The 19,294-nt window shown below is 33.7% G+C and overlaps 1 protein-coding gene across 4 annotated transcripts in view; it reads right to left on the bottom strand.

The window, feature by feature from the left end:
• LOC124306371 (carbohydrate sulfotransferase 11-like) overlaps positions 1 to 17,214 on the bottom strand; it is an 80,358-nt gene extending 63,144 nt beyond the window's left edge. The window contains exons 1-8 of one of the 4 annotated variants that reach the window (XM_046767019.1): positions 17,021 to 17,207; positions 14,607 to 14,748; positions 14,385 to 14,533; positions 14,025 to 14,196; positions 13,777 to 13,936; positions 12,942 to 13,141; positions 6,490 to 6,585; positions 5,345 to 5,964 (exon numbers count right to left, since the gene is read on the bottom strand). In XM_046767019.1, coding sequence (XP_046622975.1) covers positions 6,538 to 6,585; positions 12,942 to 13,141; positions 13,777 to 13,936; positions 14,025 to 14,196; positions 14,385 to 14,533; positions 14,607 to 14,748; positions 17,021 to 17,043 — 894 coding nt within the window. In that variant the 5' untranslated portion in view covers positions 17,044 to 17,207 and the 3' untranslated portion in view covers positions 5,345 to 5,964; positions 6,490 to 6,537. Of the gene's footprint in view, positions 1 to 5,344; positions 5,965 to 6,489; positions 6,586 to 8,790; positions 9,447 to 12,941; positions 13,142 to 13,776; positions 13,937 to 14,024; positions 14,210 to 14,384; positions 14,534 to 14,606; positions 14,749 to 17,020 lie in introns of those variants that run through there. The other 3 variants (XM_046767029.1, XM_046767008.1, XM_046766999.1) reach the window with 3 other exon arrangements.
• Between the last annotated feature and the right edge of the window lie 2,080 nt (positions 17,215 to 19,294).

The raw sequence follows: 19,294 nt of genomic DNA, 5'->3' as shown, positions 1-19,294 counted from the left end.
CTTTTTCATCTGAAATCAATAATAAACAGATTATGAGCAGAAAAGACGATAAATAAGGAAACGAAGTACTTTAAGGTGAGATAACTCAGAAATTTCAAATCTTACAACAAAAATGCTTCGTAGCTTTTTTATAGAGCATTTCCTAATAAACAATTAGACTCATTAGTTTTTTTCATGCGGTTTGTTCTTATTGATTTTTTAGCATTGCGGAGGGAAGAGAGTAAAGAACAAGTGAGATATTTAGGTATTGAAAAATTGTTGTTAATTTTATTTCGAGTAATATTTTATTTTATTATGATGTTATTATGTTTTAAATTATTATTTTCTGTTTTAGTCAATATATTATTAAAATTGAGCTCTTTTCTACACTACCGTCGATGTAGAGTCGTAGGCGCGTTTTTCTCTTTTCGCGGTATCACCTGCAGGCCTAATCCACGAGTATTCTTTGCAAAACTACTCAATTCTCCTTCGTTTCGAAGGGACGTGCTAGACGTTTTAACATCACTGCATGAAGAAGATACCGAGGACGAGTGTCCTTTACTGTTACCTGCCGAGACAAACGAGATTCATATCGGCGGTGACACAGAATATCTCATAGACGAAGAACCTATGATTTTCATCGATGACAACTTGTCTACCGGAGATGATCCGCAACCCGGCCCTTCAAAACGAAGGAGAGTTGAGTAGTTTCGCAAAGAATATTCGTAGATTGACCTACAGGGGATACACAAAGAAAAAAAAATGCACCTACGACTCTACCTCGACGGTGGTGTGGAAAAGGACTCAATGCTGACCGGTCCCAGACATGGCAGCAGGGCCATTTTGTGTTCTCCTATGAATGACACGACGACTTGTATGTATGAACTGTGGGAGATGTGTCCTGATAGGTTTAATGTCGTGAGATCCCCTATTATTACGGGTATGGAACATTTCTAGTGATCGGAGTCATTCCTCCTTTCGACCCTAATGAAAATGTTCCTTTTGTTAAATCATACAATGTTTTGAAAGCATTCAGCGTGTAATTTATTACAACGATTTATTCTGTACATTGGATAAAATATCTAAGAAATCACATAATAAAGTACGAAAGTGCAAATCATCTGAGATACATGAAAAAAAGGCATGGTTGTTTCAATAATGATTTTGGTGTACCTCACTAAACAGTTGAGTAAAATATACCAGATAATCTAGTTACATTGGACCTGGTGAAAATTACCAGACGTCTGGTAGGACGTATTAAACCAATAGTGAAGGTTGTAAGGAGCATCCTTATGTGTTTTACTAGACATATGATAATATGAACGAAGATTCTTGAACGTGCAACTATTCAATCTTCAGAAATTTAAAACAGATAGTAAATACTTGCTAGTCGTATTTCACTGAATCCATCTCTTATACTAACATAATCTACATGGGAGTGTTATACGACAAATATTATATTTATAATTCATGATATGCAGGTTACAATTAATTTGCTTTACCTCCTTGCTTGACTTAACCGTAACTTATTGTTAACTTTTACCTCCGTAACTTATATTAATCTTTACTCTGTCACATGGGGTCCTTCGTGCTGGCGTGATTTCGTGTCATGTATACATTTAATAAACTAGACGACGTGCAGCGTTCTCCCAAAATGAATAATCGAATGCACAAACTATTGGATCTTCAACTAAACGCGCCGGAAAAAATAACTAAACTGTTTGAGTGAGACCAAATATATTTTCAAGTTGACATAAATAAAATCTCGTCACTCGATCTGTATGGTATTTCCAGCTAACCCTTATTCCGTACACTAGATAAAAAATCACACAGTCAATTATATACTGAACTACATGAATTTTGATCTAGAACATCTGGTGATTCATGCTTTTGTAATTTATTATGCGACTTCTTACATCTTTCATCAAATTTACAAGATAAATTATGTAATAAATTACACATTGAATTCTTCAGAAATATTATGCGACTTGACACATACACATTTTCATTAGGATAAGGTTCATTAGGCACGGATTTTACCGCCTTTTGTGATTCATCAACTTGACGCATTTTAAAACTTACATGGTTTTGATTCTTGATCGCATGAAGTAAAAGGTAATGTAACATGTTTCTTTGTGAGTCGATTCAAACGAATTTCTACACAATACGAAATATGTAAAAAATATTTCAACAATATCACAACGTTTCAGATTCATTACACAATTTCAGGAATATACTTCTCAAATGTTTCTGGAACATTGCAATTGCAATGTAATATTTACAATATTTAAGAAACGTTTCAAAAATATGTCAACTGTACCTGATATTTTTGCAATGTTTCGAAAATATCTCAACTGGAACATAACATTCGCATTAGGGTGCTTTTTTTGGACTGTTTTTTTTTCGGTCCCATAATGAGATTTTGTTGGAAATACAACAAAAAAAATTCCCTGAAAGTTTGAGCCCTTAATATTAATATTAAGTGCTCGCCCAAGGGATGTAAAGATTTCCCGCTTAAAATACACGTAAACTTTAATTTTTTTCTTTAAAACATCTACAGAGGCATTTTATGGTATAGTCTAGGACATCAGTAGGTTTTCTTCGGAATGAAGTGCTCTACAAAAGTGCTCATTGCGGTGAAGTCGTAACTCACACCGGCGAGGTCGTACGGGCCACCCAAACCCAATTTTTTCATGAAATTCTTGTTTCTTTGCCCCTATCTCGTAAATGACAAGAGCTACAAAAAAAAATATTGAACAAATTTGTAGAAAATTTAATTTCCTACAAAAAAGTTCCAGAGAACCAAATTGCTAACATCGATATTTATTGAGATATTGGGCTTTTAAGGTGAGGAAGTATGGAATTTTCATGAATTATTGAGTTAAATTGTCGAATTATTGATTTTTCATTTTGAATTGTAAACTTTTTTGCGTGAAAATGAATGGCTGTTAAAAAAATATTTATGCCTGAGTACAATTTTCATCTTAAAAAAATAAAAATTTATTTAATGGTGCTTTTAATGAATTATAAAGATGTAAGGAATAACAAAAGATTGAATCACAGTAAATGTATTTTCTAAAAATACAAATAAAACAGTTCAGGAAATTTTTTTCTCCGAGTAAGTTGATTTTGTACACAATGGATACTGCGAACGATGATGTTGTATACTGTTTGAAAAATGTTCTGCCTTTCATCTTCATTATGAGTTAAAGCTTCATTAAATTTCTGAGTAAGAGCGACTCCTCGTTCAGCAATATCATTCACAACTTTTAACTTTTTAAATTTGCCAAGACATTTTTGGTAATCAGGATTCTTTTCCCGTGTGTAGTTCAGTATTTAAAAATTCATAAGGAAGGTTAAACTGTTTAAAAATGAACGATAAATTTGGAGTTACAAAATCACTGATATTTTTATCGGCAAGAGAAGAAATTAGATTATAAGGCACTGAACAACGCTTATTTGGTTTCTTGAAAACTTCGTTACTGTTCATTTTTTCAACAATTTCTAATTTTTCTTCCGGTAACACTGTGTCATTGAAGAGAGCCAAGCAAGCCAGCTGTTCGTGCGAATACCATAAATGTCTAGATAGTTTCTCAAGTGCTGCATTGGCAGTGTCTGGATGAATTTTTCGATACTCGATGAGATCTTTTATTAATTGTAAATCCGAATTAGGTGCTTTTATCGCGTTTGGAGCACTGAACCACATTTTTACGTAAAATAACACAATAAAAACACATATTTTACGCAGAATATCCAGTAGCGTTGCTGATACTTTGAACTGCTTGCGAAATAAATATATTTTCAAACAATAAAGAGCTTTTGAGAGCCATCTTGCATGGTGACAAGCACCAGGAGTTTTAAATTTTACATCTTGACTGTTACTACCACCCAAAAAGATACTGCTTAGCGCTAAAAATTCTTTATAGTCTGTAACAGTTGAATTTAGCCGCTAAAGCAGTGACTACGGGACTCAGTAATAGGTAGGTCCGTAGGGGGGGGGGGAGGGGGCTTTTACCTAAGCGGTTATAGGACATATGTAGAGGCAATCGATCGAGAAGTGTAAGAGATAGACGACGGATGAGCGGTCGATCGTTATCAGAGTGCGCTCTAAAATAAAGAAATCATAACGAACAAATTGATACAACTGACGAAAAATGAAGTAAAACGCGGAAGGATTCTATTGCGAGAACGAAGGACTCTTAGCAGCGACTCATCTTTTTACGGATTCCTGATCACAGAAAACCACCTAGATATGACGGACGAGGGGAGTCCAATTGGCCGGGCACGGAATTAGCGAGCGCAACTGAGGAAATGGAAACTGGGATTTGAAGAATATCCCCAAAGACACGCTTATGATAAGTTTTATATTCTGACCTGTACTATTTTATCTGTAATTTTACGAGTATGCCGTTTATGGAATTGTTATTGTCCTAGATGTCCGCCGTGCCCATTTTATTTATACAATTTATTTATTATTTTCTTTCATATTTATACGCTTCTTTTATTCGGTTTCAATTTATAGATGCATGTCATTAGGTCATACCGAACATCCGAAATTCCGTTTTAAATAAAAAAATAAAAAACAATAAAAAGTAAATTGATAGCGGGTGATCTTTGTTAATTGCGAGAGGCTCCTCAGTTGGAGTTAATTCTAGTCTAAGCAAACCGCGATAACGAAAAGACCGTTACAAGTCGTCCCTTGGTTGATGATTCTAATTGAAAAACAGAAAAAGAAATACGAAAGTGAGAAAATGGTACATAATTATTTTCGGTAGTCAATGTTATTTGCGCAGTAATAGAGATGTATGCAGAATACTCTTATTAGTTAATAAATTTTTCAATAATGTTAAAAAAGGAATAAAATTTACAAAATATTAGAGCAAAAATAGATCTATAATATGTAAATTGAATGAGGTAGAAAATTAGAAAGTTATTACTTCGTATCTGTTCTTAATCTACGCAAAACGGTGTTAACCACTAGTTTATAACTGTTTGAAGGTAAATGTTCAATTGTTTGTATAAAATCGAAATTATTCATACCTTCAATTGATTCTCAATAACATCAAGAATATCTTCTTTTTTGTCGTTCAAAATATCGGCAATTTGTACATCGTTTGTACCGATTTCGTAAACGGAAGTATCCATTTTATTCAAATTATCTCTAAACCTTTTAAAAATAGGTGCATTTGGGCTACTTGTGACTGGCCAAGCAACTTCTGCGACATTTCGTAGCAATAATTCCGACGTATGATGACGACAAGCAAGATACAATAAATCATGACCAAGTTTTTTTTCTAGTAAAGTACAAGCACCGCTATTCTCACCTTAAAAAATTTGATGTTTTGATTAAAATAGATAGAAAATAATAACATAAAGTCAAAAATTTATTCCAACAATATAATAATTTACTAGTATTTGTAGCCGTTGTATCAAAACACATTGCTTTAACCCTTTCGGTACGGACGCATTCTACGTCGCGCCGTCCCCGCTGACCGAGCAGTCGCGGCAGGCGTCCGTACTTGCGGATCAACTGCAAGCGCCCGTCAGACGCACAATACCACGCTATCTTACGCAGAGCGAGTGCAGTCGCTCGTAAAAAAAATGCTTAAAAAATTATAACTTAATGTTGGGTTACCATGGTCACCGTTCGTACATAACGAGCGTGAAATGTTGGGTTACCATGGTCACCGCTCGTACAGAGCGAGCGTCAGGCGTTGGGTGACTACAGTCACCGATCGGGCCGAAAGGGTTAATATTATCGCAAATATCTATCTAATAAAAAATCTATCAATATTTAGCCCCTATCACTAGTTTGAGTACGATCTAGGGCTGATACCAGTTCTGGAGTTAAAATGTTGATTTTCTTCATTTTAGGATGTACAGGGAGTTCACTCTCAGAATCCGAACAAGCTCGCTTCAACCCACTGGAATGTGATGTTAGACTATAAAAACTTGATGACACTGAGTGTTGAGATAGTTTTAAGCCTGAAATAAAGTATTTTTAGAGTTAAATTAATGGATATAACAAATTCAAATATAATTTTGATTTCTTTTCCAGCATATGTAATTCAATGAAAATATGGTAGGAAGTAATTTTTTGATCGCACGGATATTTTATTTTTTGTAAAAATATCTGACTCCAAAAAATATTAAGCAAACTCTCTACTTATAAGTTAAAATTATTGTTACGATTAGATCAATTTTCAATCTCCAAATTTATACACGGATTTAGCTAATATCAAATTCATTGAAAATGATAAATTAATGACAAGAAAGTAATTGAAAGTATTATCAATCTGAAACAGACATTCAAATTAATAAGAAATATTATTGAACTTAATTTTGTGAGTATGAGGTTGAGAACGATTTTCGTGCAAAGAAAATTTGACAAATAAACAAAACAAAAATCTATCTGAATCACACCAAAATGCTCTTAATTACTGGAAAATTGTTGATGATTAAATTCTAGAATTTATAATTGTAAAAAAATATTGTAATTTTGAGACTAACCATTATCATTCTTGTTGTTCTCATTATCTTCATTAGTTATCTCCTGTTTCACATCAGATTGATCGTGATGAATTGTTTGTGGCAAGGAAGAAGTAACTGGCGAGTGGATATTAACTTTTCCATTTCGACATTCAACCAAAAATCGTTAAAGTTCATTCGGTAAATTATTAACCGCCGTAGAATTTGCTATGTCAAACAATTTATCAAGCTTTTGACTGAACTTTTCAACATTTTTTTGTTGTGTTTTCGATTTTTTTTCTCTAATACGATGTTTTTAATTGATAAATATTCAGTGTAAAATTTTTTTAACTTCTGAATACCATGCTGAGGACGAATAGTTGGTATCATTAGCTTTGCCCAAAGAGCATTTGTATCACTGATAACACTAGTAACACTGTTTCGTATATTTATATTCAGAGACTGATGCTTATAAATAAATTCAACACTTCACGATAAGCAGGTAACTTGTTGATATTTATTTCAGTTGTTTCAAATCCAATTAAATAATTGTAAATATTTTTACCAATTTTTTCACACATATTTGTAGAGCTAGAAATCAACGTAACCTCAAATTTAACACAGAATACGTTTCACGACGTTAGGCCACTCAGTACACTCGGAGCTTTGTTCTTACTCTCGCGGAACTAGTACGCGAAAACAAAGAATACGCTGCAGTTAAACGGGAAATTGGTCGAACTCATTCAAGGTCACGTCAAAGCGTACAGTTCCGTAGTAGTTTACGTAAACAAAAACTGATTACTAATCAGTGATTAGTATCATAATACAAAGTAGTAAAAATATATACTTCATATATTCTTTGTCTTGTTCATATACATCTTATCTTTAACTAGAATTTTAGTGGTATTAAGTTATTAATAAATAAATTAAAATTATCAGGGGGAAAATTAAATAAAAAATTCATAAAGAAATAAAAGAAAAATTTTAAAAATATCCCTTTTCAAATGTTTTTTTCGAATTTCAGTCTCAAAATTTTCAATTATTCAACTTTTTAATCATTTGCAACTCAGGAAATAAATAATTGATAATTTGTGTGACATTAGAAAATGAAAAATCAATAATTCGACAATTTAACTCAATAATTCATGAAAATTCCATACTTCCTCACCTTAAAAGCCCAATATCTCAATAAACATCGATGTTAGCAATTTGGTTCTCTGGAACTTTTTTGTAGGAAATCAAATTTTCTACAAATCTGTTCAATATTTTTTTTGTAGCTCTGGTCATTTACGAGATGGGGGCAAAGAAACAAGAATTTCATGAAAAAATTGAGTTTGGGTGGCCCGTACGACCTCGCCGGTGTGAGTTACGACTTCACCGCAATGAGCACTTTTGTAGAGCACTTCATTCCGAAGAAAACCTACTGATGTCCTAGACTATACCATAAAATGCCTCTGTAGATGTTTTAAAGAAAAAAATTAAAGTTTACGTGTATTTTAAGCGGGAAATCTTTACATCCCTTGGGCGAGCACTTAATATTAATATTAAGGGCTCAAACTTTCAGGGAATTTTTTTTGTTGTATTTCCAACAAAATCTCATTATGGGACCGAAAAAAATAGCCCAAAAAAAGCATCCTAATTCGCATATTTCAGAAAAATTTCAGTCATGTGTTATTTTAAACAAAACACTTTCATTGACAGAAAAATATACTAAACTTTTGATTGTCTAAGTATGCCGTGTCTAATATGTCAGAAATATTTTAGCCGTATTTAAGATGCCACCCAACATTTTTGTTACTTCAAAAAACTTCACTTTAAATCATATTTCTATACTATAATATCCATTTAACATACCGTGCCGACAGAATTGAATTTTGTGAAGAATCAGTTAATTCGTTATTATTGATGAATTTCATTATTGCTTTGAAGAAATGATACGGGCAAACCTAGGAAGATTCTGTAAGTGGTAGTATAGCGTAGTGGTTAGGACGTGCATGTAGTAATGCGATGATCCCCGTTTGAATTCCAACTAGGTGATAACAGTACGAAGTATCACAGCAGAATTTGAATAAGCATTTTAATCAACGTTTGGGAGTACAGATAGGTGACTGTAATTTAAATATCGAGCCGTTCAATAATAGGTTTTCGTATTCAACATATCACACGGCACAAATCACATATCACTCATATGGCACAAAATATATCAGAAATATTTCAGACATATTTCTGTTATGTTTCTGAAATGTTGCTATGAACCATGAAATGCTTCAAATGAAATAGTTCTGGAACGTTTCAGAAATCTATCATGTAAATGTTTCTGAAATGCTGCGATGAAACATGAAATGCTTTAAATGAAATATTTTTGGAACGTTTCTGAAATGTATCATGGAAATATTTCTGCTATGTTACGGAAATGTTTCTGACATATCTTAGACATATAACAGTTACATAATGTACTTATATATGCGGACATGGACATATTTCTGACTTATTTCTGTAACATTGCAATGAAATATAACATGTCTCGATTGGGATATTTCTGAAACGTTTTTGAAATATTTCGTGCTGTGTGGGTTAGCAATAGGATCCCGACATTGACCTGTGATTCGTCCTTATGGTGATGGAAAAACTAATTTATCATAGAAAGAGGATTTGAGGGATATTATTACGTAAATCTTGGGAAAATACAAATTTTAATATACTCTTAACGAATATAGCTGGAATCTTAAGTGGATTTTTATTTACGGATTTAGAACTGTTTTAGAGGGTGGCTCGATTAATATTTCATTTGACACCTACTGAAGGCCAATCCAGTATGTAACTTTCTAATCAAGTATGAAAAATAGAGACGAAACGTTAGCCATGGATGATATCCACGGAGTTGCTCAAGTCAGTAACTGCCGTAAGTGTTTGCAATAAATCGTGAGTTGAAAAATTCAATCAATCCTGTTAGAATCAAATGATTCGTATAGAATCCGTTGTGCTCGGAATTATGTTCTCTAAGAGATAAGATAAATAAATGTAGAAGCCATTAAGTTCTCGACCTTACCGAAAAAATGTGGAAGAATTTTCGGTATCATACGTCATTAATCAAGGTTAAAACATAATGTTGACATTTCGGCCGTGTAGAGGGGGCCGTTGTCTGTGGGTATTATTCTGAACATACACCCCAAAAAGAAAGGAAAAACCAAGAATCAATTATTTTATGGGCCCTTTGATACCCTCATTGCTTAGGACTTATGTTCAAACTCACAGAACGCGTAATCAAACACGAAGCCACAGTAGCACACAAAAAATGGCATGGACAATGACGTTGACTGGTAGAGAAAGTCCAATAAGACACCTGTCTAAAAGTCGACCAAGACGACAAACCAAAATCTGGTGTCAGTCTCAATCTCAATGTCGGCAACGACCAACATATATATTAAAATTTTTCAACCTCTGAAGTAGATAGGTTTCCATTAAAAGGATTAAAACGCCGTTTTTTATGAATCAAGTTGTAGTAGGCATCAATTAAATTATCCGTGTCGGATCCGTAAGGAAGTACCAAAGGGTCATCATTGTTTCTTTTATTGATAGTTTGACGTATCAGTTAGCTAGGTTTCTGAATAACATCTTTAAATATTATTGCTTTAAACCAGCCTCAAACATTAAGGATAGTTTCGAGTTTGTTAAAGAAATTGCTGAAGTTGAGATCCCTGATGGACGTAATATTGTTTCTCTTGACGTTGTTTCTTTAATTAAAAATGTGGCTACTGATTTCGCAATAAACGCGACCATCAATAATTAAGATCAACTGCGAGATAACATAAGAATTCCGTTAGATGATTTTCTCAATACGTTGCGTTTATGCTTTGATGCAGTGATATTTAAGTTTCATTGCTCCACTTATGCTCAAACTTTTGGTGCGCCCATGAGATCCTGATTGTCGCCTATCTTGTCAGATTTAGAAATATTATCCCTGAGTACTTTTAATTTTCAGCCAATGTTTTATCACAGATACGTGGGTGACATCCTACTCACAGTACCTAAAAGTTCATTGAACAATGTTCTTGCTAATTTCATTATTTTCCACGCGAGATAACAATTTACTTCTGCAATGGAAGTGAAAGGTAAAAGTAATTTCGTCGAAGTATCTGTGATAAGGCACATGTTGATGAGACAAATGGGTTGATAATACAGCTCTACAGAATAAAAAATTTTTTTTGCTTCTCTAATTCTTTTTGTGAATTCTGGTGTTTGAGAACGTAGAATTTACGAATATAATTATGATTATACATATAATATTATATTTGCTCTAATTTTTATGTTATTGTAGTATTGTATTCGAGAGGACTCAATAATTATAGGATAATTTCTCATAATCAGTTGGAGTTAGGAAAATTCTATGTTAGTACTTTTTTATAGACCATAATGTCCTATAAGAAGCTGTATTTAGATAGTTTATAAAAGAAGCGTTTTTACGTGTTATTTAAATGGAAAATGGAAAAAATCAATATTAAGAGCGCGTATTTGGCTGAGATATTCTATTTGAGATGCTCTACCGAAATTTTGATGTACATTTTAAAAACAACATTTTTGATTTCTGGAATACCCTAATAGCCTCCCTTTTGACTAAACTCGCGGTGCCCTCTTTTTTATGGCGGGAACAAGAAAGAATTATATTTTTTTTAAACTTTTTTCACTTTAGTCGGAACAAAGTAATCAGTAAGAAATTAGTGAGTATAACGAAAACTATCGAAAGTATTTTTTTGATAAACTTAAGATACTCCAAAAAAAAAAAAAAATAGACTTTTTCACATAAATATTGCCTTTTCGAGTCATATATGAAAATATCGGTAAAATAAATAACTAGAGCCAATTTCGAAAAAATTCGCTTACTCCTAGGGTCGTTGACATACAAATCTTCCTAAGGCAACTCAAATATCAAAGACAACAATACCACTGTTGAGCAGTGTAATCATTTCGTACCGGTTGGTACGAAAAACGAACCTGGTCTCGTAGGTGCATGAATTTTGAGTCCCATCATACGCTTAAACAAAAAATACCTAATCTATATATTTTAGTTGACAGGGGGATCCTATTGGCAAATAATAGAATTCATGACAAAAACATTAATTTTATAAAAGAGGTTTTAGCATTTAACGACGCTCCATCGCGATTGATTAATCAATGCATTGATGCTAGGCTAACTTATTAGAAGGACAAAACAAAAGAATTACTCGGTATGTTAGTCTAAAATGGTGATTTTGTTCCAGTTGCTAGACCTCTGTTGAGATTCCTCTATGTCAAGGGGTTGTCTCCGGCAATAGTTCGGCTCTTGCAGAAATTTAATGTTATATGTGTTTGCAGAAATGTCAATCATTTGTCAAGGTTATTCGTTTTACCGGAACATAGAAAACCCGAATAAAAAATTTTAACTTGGTGTACAAAATACTTTGTAGGGATTGAAATGAACGTTATATTGAATGTTGCATATGCTACGAGTACGCAGTAAATACATACACGATAATACACATTACTACATACATTTAACACAACAATGTACCTCGGCGGCACAGAGACAGTATAGTTTTGACCGTCCATAATAAAGGTTGGCAGACTCTCAATACACGAAACGGTCATTGGCCACTACCTTATTTCCTTATCATTTAAATAATAAGATAACGGGACAAAACTGGTAGACCGCTAAAAAATCAGGGTTTCCAATGAACATAAACGGAATATTTTCGTGGGCCCACAAAAACAAACAGCCTAAAGAGAATCATATTGGAGATATGAAATACTCGTATTACTGGTGACGACAACACGGTGATTCTTCGATTCGACACCGATAATTCAAGTGATGCTTACCACAACTTGATTAATAAAAAACAGTGTTTAATCCATTTCATTACAGAATATCTAACTCAGAGGCATTCAAATAATAATATATAAATATGTTAGTTGTTGGTGGAAAGTGAGATTGAGATTGACAACAGATTTTGGTTTGTCGAGTTGGTCGACTTTTAGGCAGGTGTGTTGTCGTACTCTCTTTTACAAGTCAACGTCACTGTCCTTGCGGTTTTTGGTGTGACAGTGTGGCTTCGTGTTTAATTTCACGTTCTGTTGGTCTTAACATAAGCCCTTTATAGGGTAAGTGTTCAGAATAATATCCATGAATAACGTGTAGAGAGATATGATAACATTTGACCAATGATGTTATGTCGCTATAGTTGAAGAACCTGGCAATCTCTTGGATTTAAGATGATCTTTCACGAAGCTTAAGTTTTGTTTTCATTTGTATTTATGTACGTATCTTCACAACTTGTTACAAACTTACTCTTCTCCTTGATGTTATTTCGTTAACTTGATTTGTAACGAATAACTGTTTGCAATTAAATTGCAGTTGTGAAGAGGGCCCCCTTCACAGGGCCGAAACGTCAACATTTTGTTTTAACGTATGATTAGTGACCTGTGATACCGAAAAATCCCTGCACAAGATGCATAAATACCTTTGCGATGATGTTAAACCTGATCAAGCACGGGGTACAAAATAGATAATAAGGCATCCAATGATCATCTCCATAACTAGCCAAATCCGTGTGGATTAAATATTGGACAAACTCTCTCCACGTTGGCTCTATTCCTGCGGGAGGAGGAATGTCCTTCGGTCTGATTACCTGATCAGATCTTGGAGGTGCAATTCTCTCATCTGAAATTTATTTCTCTTCAATATAATGTTATTGCTAAACGTTTTGCAGGAACCTCATTCACGGGCAAATCAAATTAAATGAATGTTACTTTTCTCTCACTGAATTTCGTGTTCACTCAGAATATACGTTATGTGAATTCAGCTGTATTTCAATTTTGGTATAAATGTTTGAAATCTTGCAACTCAAACATTTGAATTAGCAGTTCACGATTGTATAATAAATTATACCGATCGGCATGCATTATTCCGGTATGTACATGAATTTGTGATTGCAAATTTTGTACAGGTACTGTCAGTTGCCATCAGGTCAATAAGGACCGTGTGCTAATATAAAACTTCGAAGAACTGATACTATACTGATTTTTATGTAGTGATCAAGCACTTGCTGGTACTCAAAATATCATATTGGATGTACGTATATTCAATGATTTGAAATTCATTTGAGGAAAAAAATTTCTAGCTCAAGGTTTGTCATGTAATAGATTAAAATCACTCAACTATTTTCGCTCAAACCAATTTGAAAGGAAGCACAGATAACACAAAATGCGTATAATAAGTTTTTTATGAATGTTATTTCATCAGATAAACATGACAGGTCCGCCGTAATGCATTAGACAATGAAAACCGCCCATCACCTCGAAATTTTGCGACAATCTTGGATCCGTATTTCTTATAAAAGTGAAGAGTCCCATGTTCCCTGCCCGCCACAGAATTTTCCAGTTTATCGCGATATGCGCTGAGCAAACGTTCAAAAGGGTGTCGAACCACAAGCAGTTTGCGACTTTTTTCCAAAGCCTGAGGAAAAAAATGTATGTAATCTCCCGAATGCTGACTTCTGAAATCATCATAAAAAGAAGTGTAACCAATTGTTGACTTAACACACCTCTACGGCCTCTGATAATTCCATTTCCGGTAGGACGCTTCGTGCGATTATCGAAATCTGTCCACTGCTGTTAGCTAGTGCTTCTTCCGGGATTCCATTCAGCAAACATAAATTGTAAAACCATGTGGTACTTCCAGCCTTGTATACTGGGCAGTAAGATAAGTTGTGTACCCTGGATTTATGCACTTGAGAAATCAATCGTGAAAATCTGGATTTTTTTGTAGTTTTGATCGGTATAAGCAGCGCATTATGAGCGTAGATGAGTGTCGTTCAAGTCTCATACTGACTTGTACCGCCAATAAAATCAGCATTCGTCCGTGAACCGTATATTCTAAACTCATATCTTACAATTAGACTTACATGTCAATGAAGAAGACTGTATACTGTGGAGCTGGCGGATGTTTGTAGAAAGATTCGAAGTTCCGATCCTGATACCGACCCAAATGGCGACGTTTGCAAGTTTCTTCCACCGTAGAAATTCTGCGGTTATTATCTCTGTTGGCTTCATCCTGAAGCGACAGTAGCTCAGTTAAATAGAACATTTCATATCGTTATTGCACATTTTGAATTGACTTATCTTACCAAAAGCAATCTTAGCTCATGGCTGTCTGTTTGATGGGGCTTGACTGCATCTCTTGTATAGTCTCCTTCGATTTTTTTGATGAGAAAAATAATTGTAACAATGCTAGTGATAGCTGCCAGTCCTCCTATCAAGCTCGTCAGCCTGCAACGTTTCAGCGTTCTATTCGTGAATTTCAGTAATTTTGATATAGGTAATAAATTTTATCACCTGGTTTTGCTTATAATTAATAATTTAATTAACCAAGAATACTAAATTTTGAATTCAATTCAATACGAATCCCGTATAAATTTTGTCACTATCAATAAGTTCTGTAGTGACATTAAGTTATGTTTACAAGTAATACATGAATAAGTTATGATGCTATACATCTATTTTTGTAGGAACAACACACAATGGTTGCTTCTTATTTCAATCAACTTTTATGCACAAGTTATTCTGGTGATTTTCATTACCCAATTGTTTCCTAGTAACAATTTCTTATACTTTTAATGGACAGGTTCAAAAAATATTTGGCAGAATTTCAAGAAAATCAATGGAAATAATGCGGTGCCAGATCGTTGTATATTTTCAGATTTAATTATTTGCATGCTAGGGCTGCAAATAATTTAGATTCATTTGGAGGTATGGAGCAGCTCGTAGACCCAGACACATTTAAAAATTGCAACTTTTAATCCAGCAATCTGATTTTAATAAACTTTTTCGAATGCCATTGCATAACTTTTCGTTACATAGTTTACATGTCTGTCACTCATTGTCAATCTTAACTGCTATATATAAACTTGAAAATCTATTGCCGTACAACTTATCAAGAATGTAATTAAATGATACGAAGTTCAGCAAATTATGAATATAGCCATCCATTCCTAATTGTAAATAATCATTACGAATTGAGTGGATCGCAATCTTTGATGCTATTACAAGATAAAATATAATAACAATGTAATGCGAAATCTATATATATAGCATTGTGTATAAGTTTAGTCAAAAGCAGAGAGAAATTGTAAGAATATCCAAGAATAATCTACAGCCGCTTAAATCATTTTTTTTCACCTATTAATCGAGTATAACCGATTATTTTTCAACCTTGATTAATCGATCGACTCCATTATTTTTCCTCGTAATCGGTTTTTATATTTAACTACCATGTTTCACGCGATATAGTGTCAATTCGACGGCAGTATGGAAGAATGTGATATTTGAAATTGTGCTAGAAGGTCGTGACATCTCAGATTGTGTGAGAAGAACTTGACATCTCAAGTTGTGCCATAAGAACGTGAAATTTCAAATTTTTAAAGAAGAACGTCACATTTCGAACGACGTCAAATTTTTCATTGAAACGTTACTGGAATTGCAGGTGCATGAATTATACGAAGTGTTTTGTTCCAATAGATTCCATAATTGGATCATTTTCTCATTTATGTAGCCTTCATAATGTGGAACCAGAAAATTTCACATAAAATCGAACAAACGGGTATTCTTTAATTTTCATATGTTAATTAGATTGAATTTTTAAATTTATGAAATGAAGACAAAAATTATATACATTACGGAATTGGAATGATACTTGCACAGAACACTACATTGGGCTTACAGAATGGTCAGAAACTTTCACATAAAATCGAACTCATTATGAAGGGTAAATAAATGATAAAATGATTTAAACAATTACTGAATCTATTTGAAAAAAATTCTTCGTATAACGCACCCAAAATTCCAGTGCCGTATCAATGAAAAATTTGACCTCGATTAAGATGTAACGTTCTTCTTTCACAATTTTATATGTCACGTTCTTCTGGCACAATCTGACAATGAGATTTCACCTTCTTCCGGCACAATCTGAGATGTCAACGTTCTTTTAGCACAATTTGAGATGTCACGTCCTTCCATACTCCCGTCGAATTTGTGTGATTAAAGTATTAATTATTATCATTGCCTTACCGACAAAGTACCTATTTGATATGATGAGTGGAAGATAAATGAATACTTTCACCTGCCATTAAAAAAATATTTAAATGAAACTATAAATCGTGAAAAAACTTTTCCGCTATTAAAACTATATACTGAAATTTACGAAATTTTGTTTTCACGCGCACCGTTTCAGAAAAATACGAAACAATTGAGAAATTGATTAAGTTTTAAGTTCCAAGCTACACATGTGGTAAAAGAAATCCTGCAGCACACGCAGCGCCCGACTAGCTCAAATATGCGTCAAAAGCAGGCTTACATCTTTTTCACATTTTTCAAGTGAAGCAATATTAAAGCAGTAATTGTACACGTATTTGAAAAATGTGAAGATGTCAACCTGCTTTTGACGCATATTTGAGGTAGTCGGGCGCTGCGTGCGCTGCAGGATTTCTTGTAGACACTGTACACATTGTAGACACCCATAAGAACGTGAACTTCTTATATTCACCTGATGACAGACCATTTCTTCATTTCTCAGTGCGATTATAACCATTCGCATAAGGAAGTCGACGTTTTCGAAATTTCAAGGGCAAAGTACTAACCATGCATCTAATTAAAACCGGATTTCGATGGTAAGAAATTTTTCCGCGCTTCAAGAATCTGTACAATATTCCACTTGGAGCTGTTGTTGACAAGGCAACCAGACACTGACTGCCGTTACTCGCAGTGAGAAGAGTGGGAGGGAATCGTCAGATTAAGAGAAAGGTTATTGAGCCGTGCATAGTAGCGATGACCACTCGGCTAAAAATAGTGGATGCATCGATTAAACGAGTCCAAAAACGTCATCGAAGATACCTCGATTGATTCGGTAAAAATGAATCGATTGATCGAATATTTGGTATTTTTTTGAAACGGTGCTTTTGAAACCAAAATTTCGTACATTTAAATATGTATGTAGTCTTAATAGCGGAAATTTTTTTTTATAATTTACAGTTTCATTCAAAATAATTTCGAATTTCAAGAAAAACTGTCCATTTATCTTTCACTTATTTTATGAAATGAGTACTGAATATGTAAGACGATAATAATAAATGATATAAATTAATATTGTATTGCGTCGTTCATGGGAGTAAACAAGAAAAACCGATTGTGAGGAAAAATAATCGAGTCAGTCGATTAATCAAGTTCGAGAAGTAATCAATTATACTGATTAATCGGGACAAAATAATTGATTTGATCTAAAATAGATTATTTTTAGTCATTCTTAGTGCATGGCATATACAAAGTTACAAAGTCAAGCTGTTTCACTGTATTATACAGGACCATCTTTTAGTCAAAGCTTTTACCATTGTACACATTCCGTCCTCCTGGCTCGAGAAAATTTTTGATAGCGAGTTTGCTTTTTTTCGCTCTTGCAACGATGTTGCCGAAAGATCATGAAGGGGTTGGTGTGTTCATGTAGTGGATGTGAAATGGTAAGCGCTGCGGAGATTCTGGCGATCGAATTTCGAGAGGAATTGAGTGAAGGCTTGCCGAATAACGGATAGTCATTTTGAATTTGCGTTGTCGGAAAGTACTCCAAACTACGTTATCGAAAATCATAACTTCATTCGATTTATAATGCAATGGACGGTCCACACGGGAATGACAAATGATATAGTCAATGATAGTTTACGAATAACATATTTTCAAAATTCCCACTTGCAATTTAATTTTTAATAAATTTACCAACCCAATTACTACCCAAATTAAATCAATTTTTAGAACGTGGCAGTCAATTTACAGTGTAATTGTCACAAAATTAAAATTTGATTATTAATTGCAGAATTTACATGGTAATTTTTTGGGCATTGCTTACATCTGATACTGTTAGGGATTTCGTGTAAAATTAATACCTGCACAAGTTGTGTCGATTCAAAAGAAAATTTAATAATTTCAAAATCTGTTAAGAAACTGTTCAAATCCAGTACGTTCAGTATGTTAGAATTTAGTTTTAAGAAATTCAAAATCAGACTAATTGTAGAGCAAAATTAATAGAGATGTACATGGATTTATTTTGTCACATTATATTTTTAATTTTAACAGACTCTAATTGAAGTTTTTGTACATATGTCCGGTAATTTTAGCAGCATGCTTAGTAGATTCCAAATGCCATACAGTAAAAGTATAATTAAATTTTCGTTGGTTGAAAGAGTCAATGATGACAAGATGCAATTCACAGAGAATGATGGTTTTATTACGACGTTTCGGCAGGACCCCGCCTGCCATCATCAGGTTTCTTAAAAATTTTTATAAAAACAAAAAATATTAATATAAATTTTACAATTAAAACTGTAACATATGTAAGCCTAGCTACTAGCGACGTTATGTAATAACAAGGGCATTCACGAATTGTAGCGCTAATGCGCGAAGAACACTACGACACAGTCAGTCGTCGACCAACCTTCGATCTGTGTACAGCACATATCAATGTAAATAAATGCCTTCTAAATATACTCACTGCCTTAACTCATTTCTATTCTCCGATACATTACAGTGGCGACGAGGTAAACTGGTGCGCGTATTAAAATAAAATATTAAAAATTAAAAGTGAATAAATACCGCATTTAAAAATACTAATGAGTAATAAGAAAAACATCTCGTGGATTTATGATTTGAGTAAATCTCAAGTAATTGAAGAGTTAAAAAAAAAAGGCAAACATTTGAAGAAGAATCATTAACATTAGACAAATTGCGAAAAATACTAAAAAAGTTAGTTAAAAGTGAACAAAAAGATTCTAGT

This window comes from Neodiprion virginianus, chromosome 1 (assembly GCF_021901495.1).
Source record: "Neodiprion virginianus isolate iyNeoVirg1 chromosome 1, iyNeoVirg1.1, whole genome shotgun sequence".
In the NCBI taxonomy this organism is placed as follows: domain Eukaryota; kingdom Metazoa; phylum Arthropoda; class Insecta; order Hymenoptera; family Diprionidae; genus Neodiprion; species Neodiprion virginianus.
Note: the sequence above shows the minus strand (reverse complement) of the source record. Positions and strands in the feature narration are given on the sequence as shown.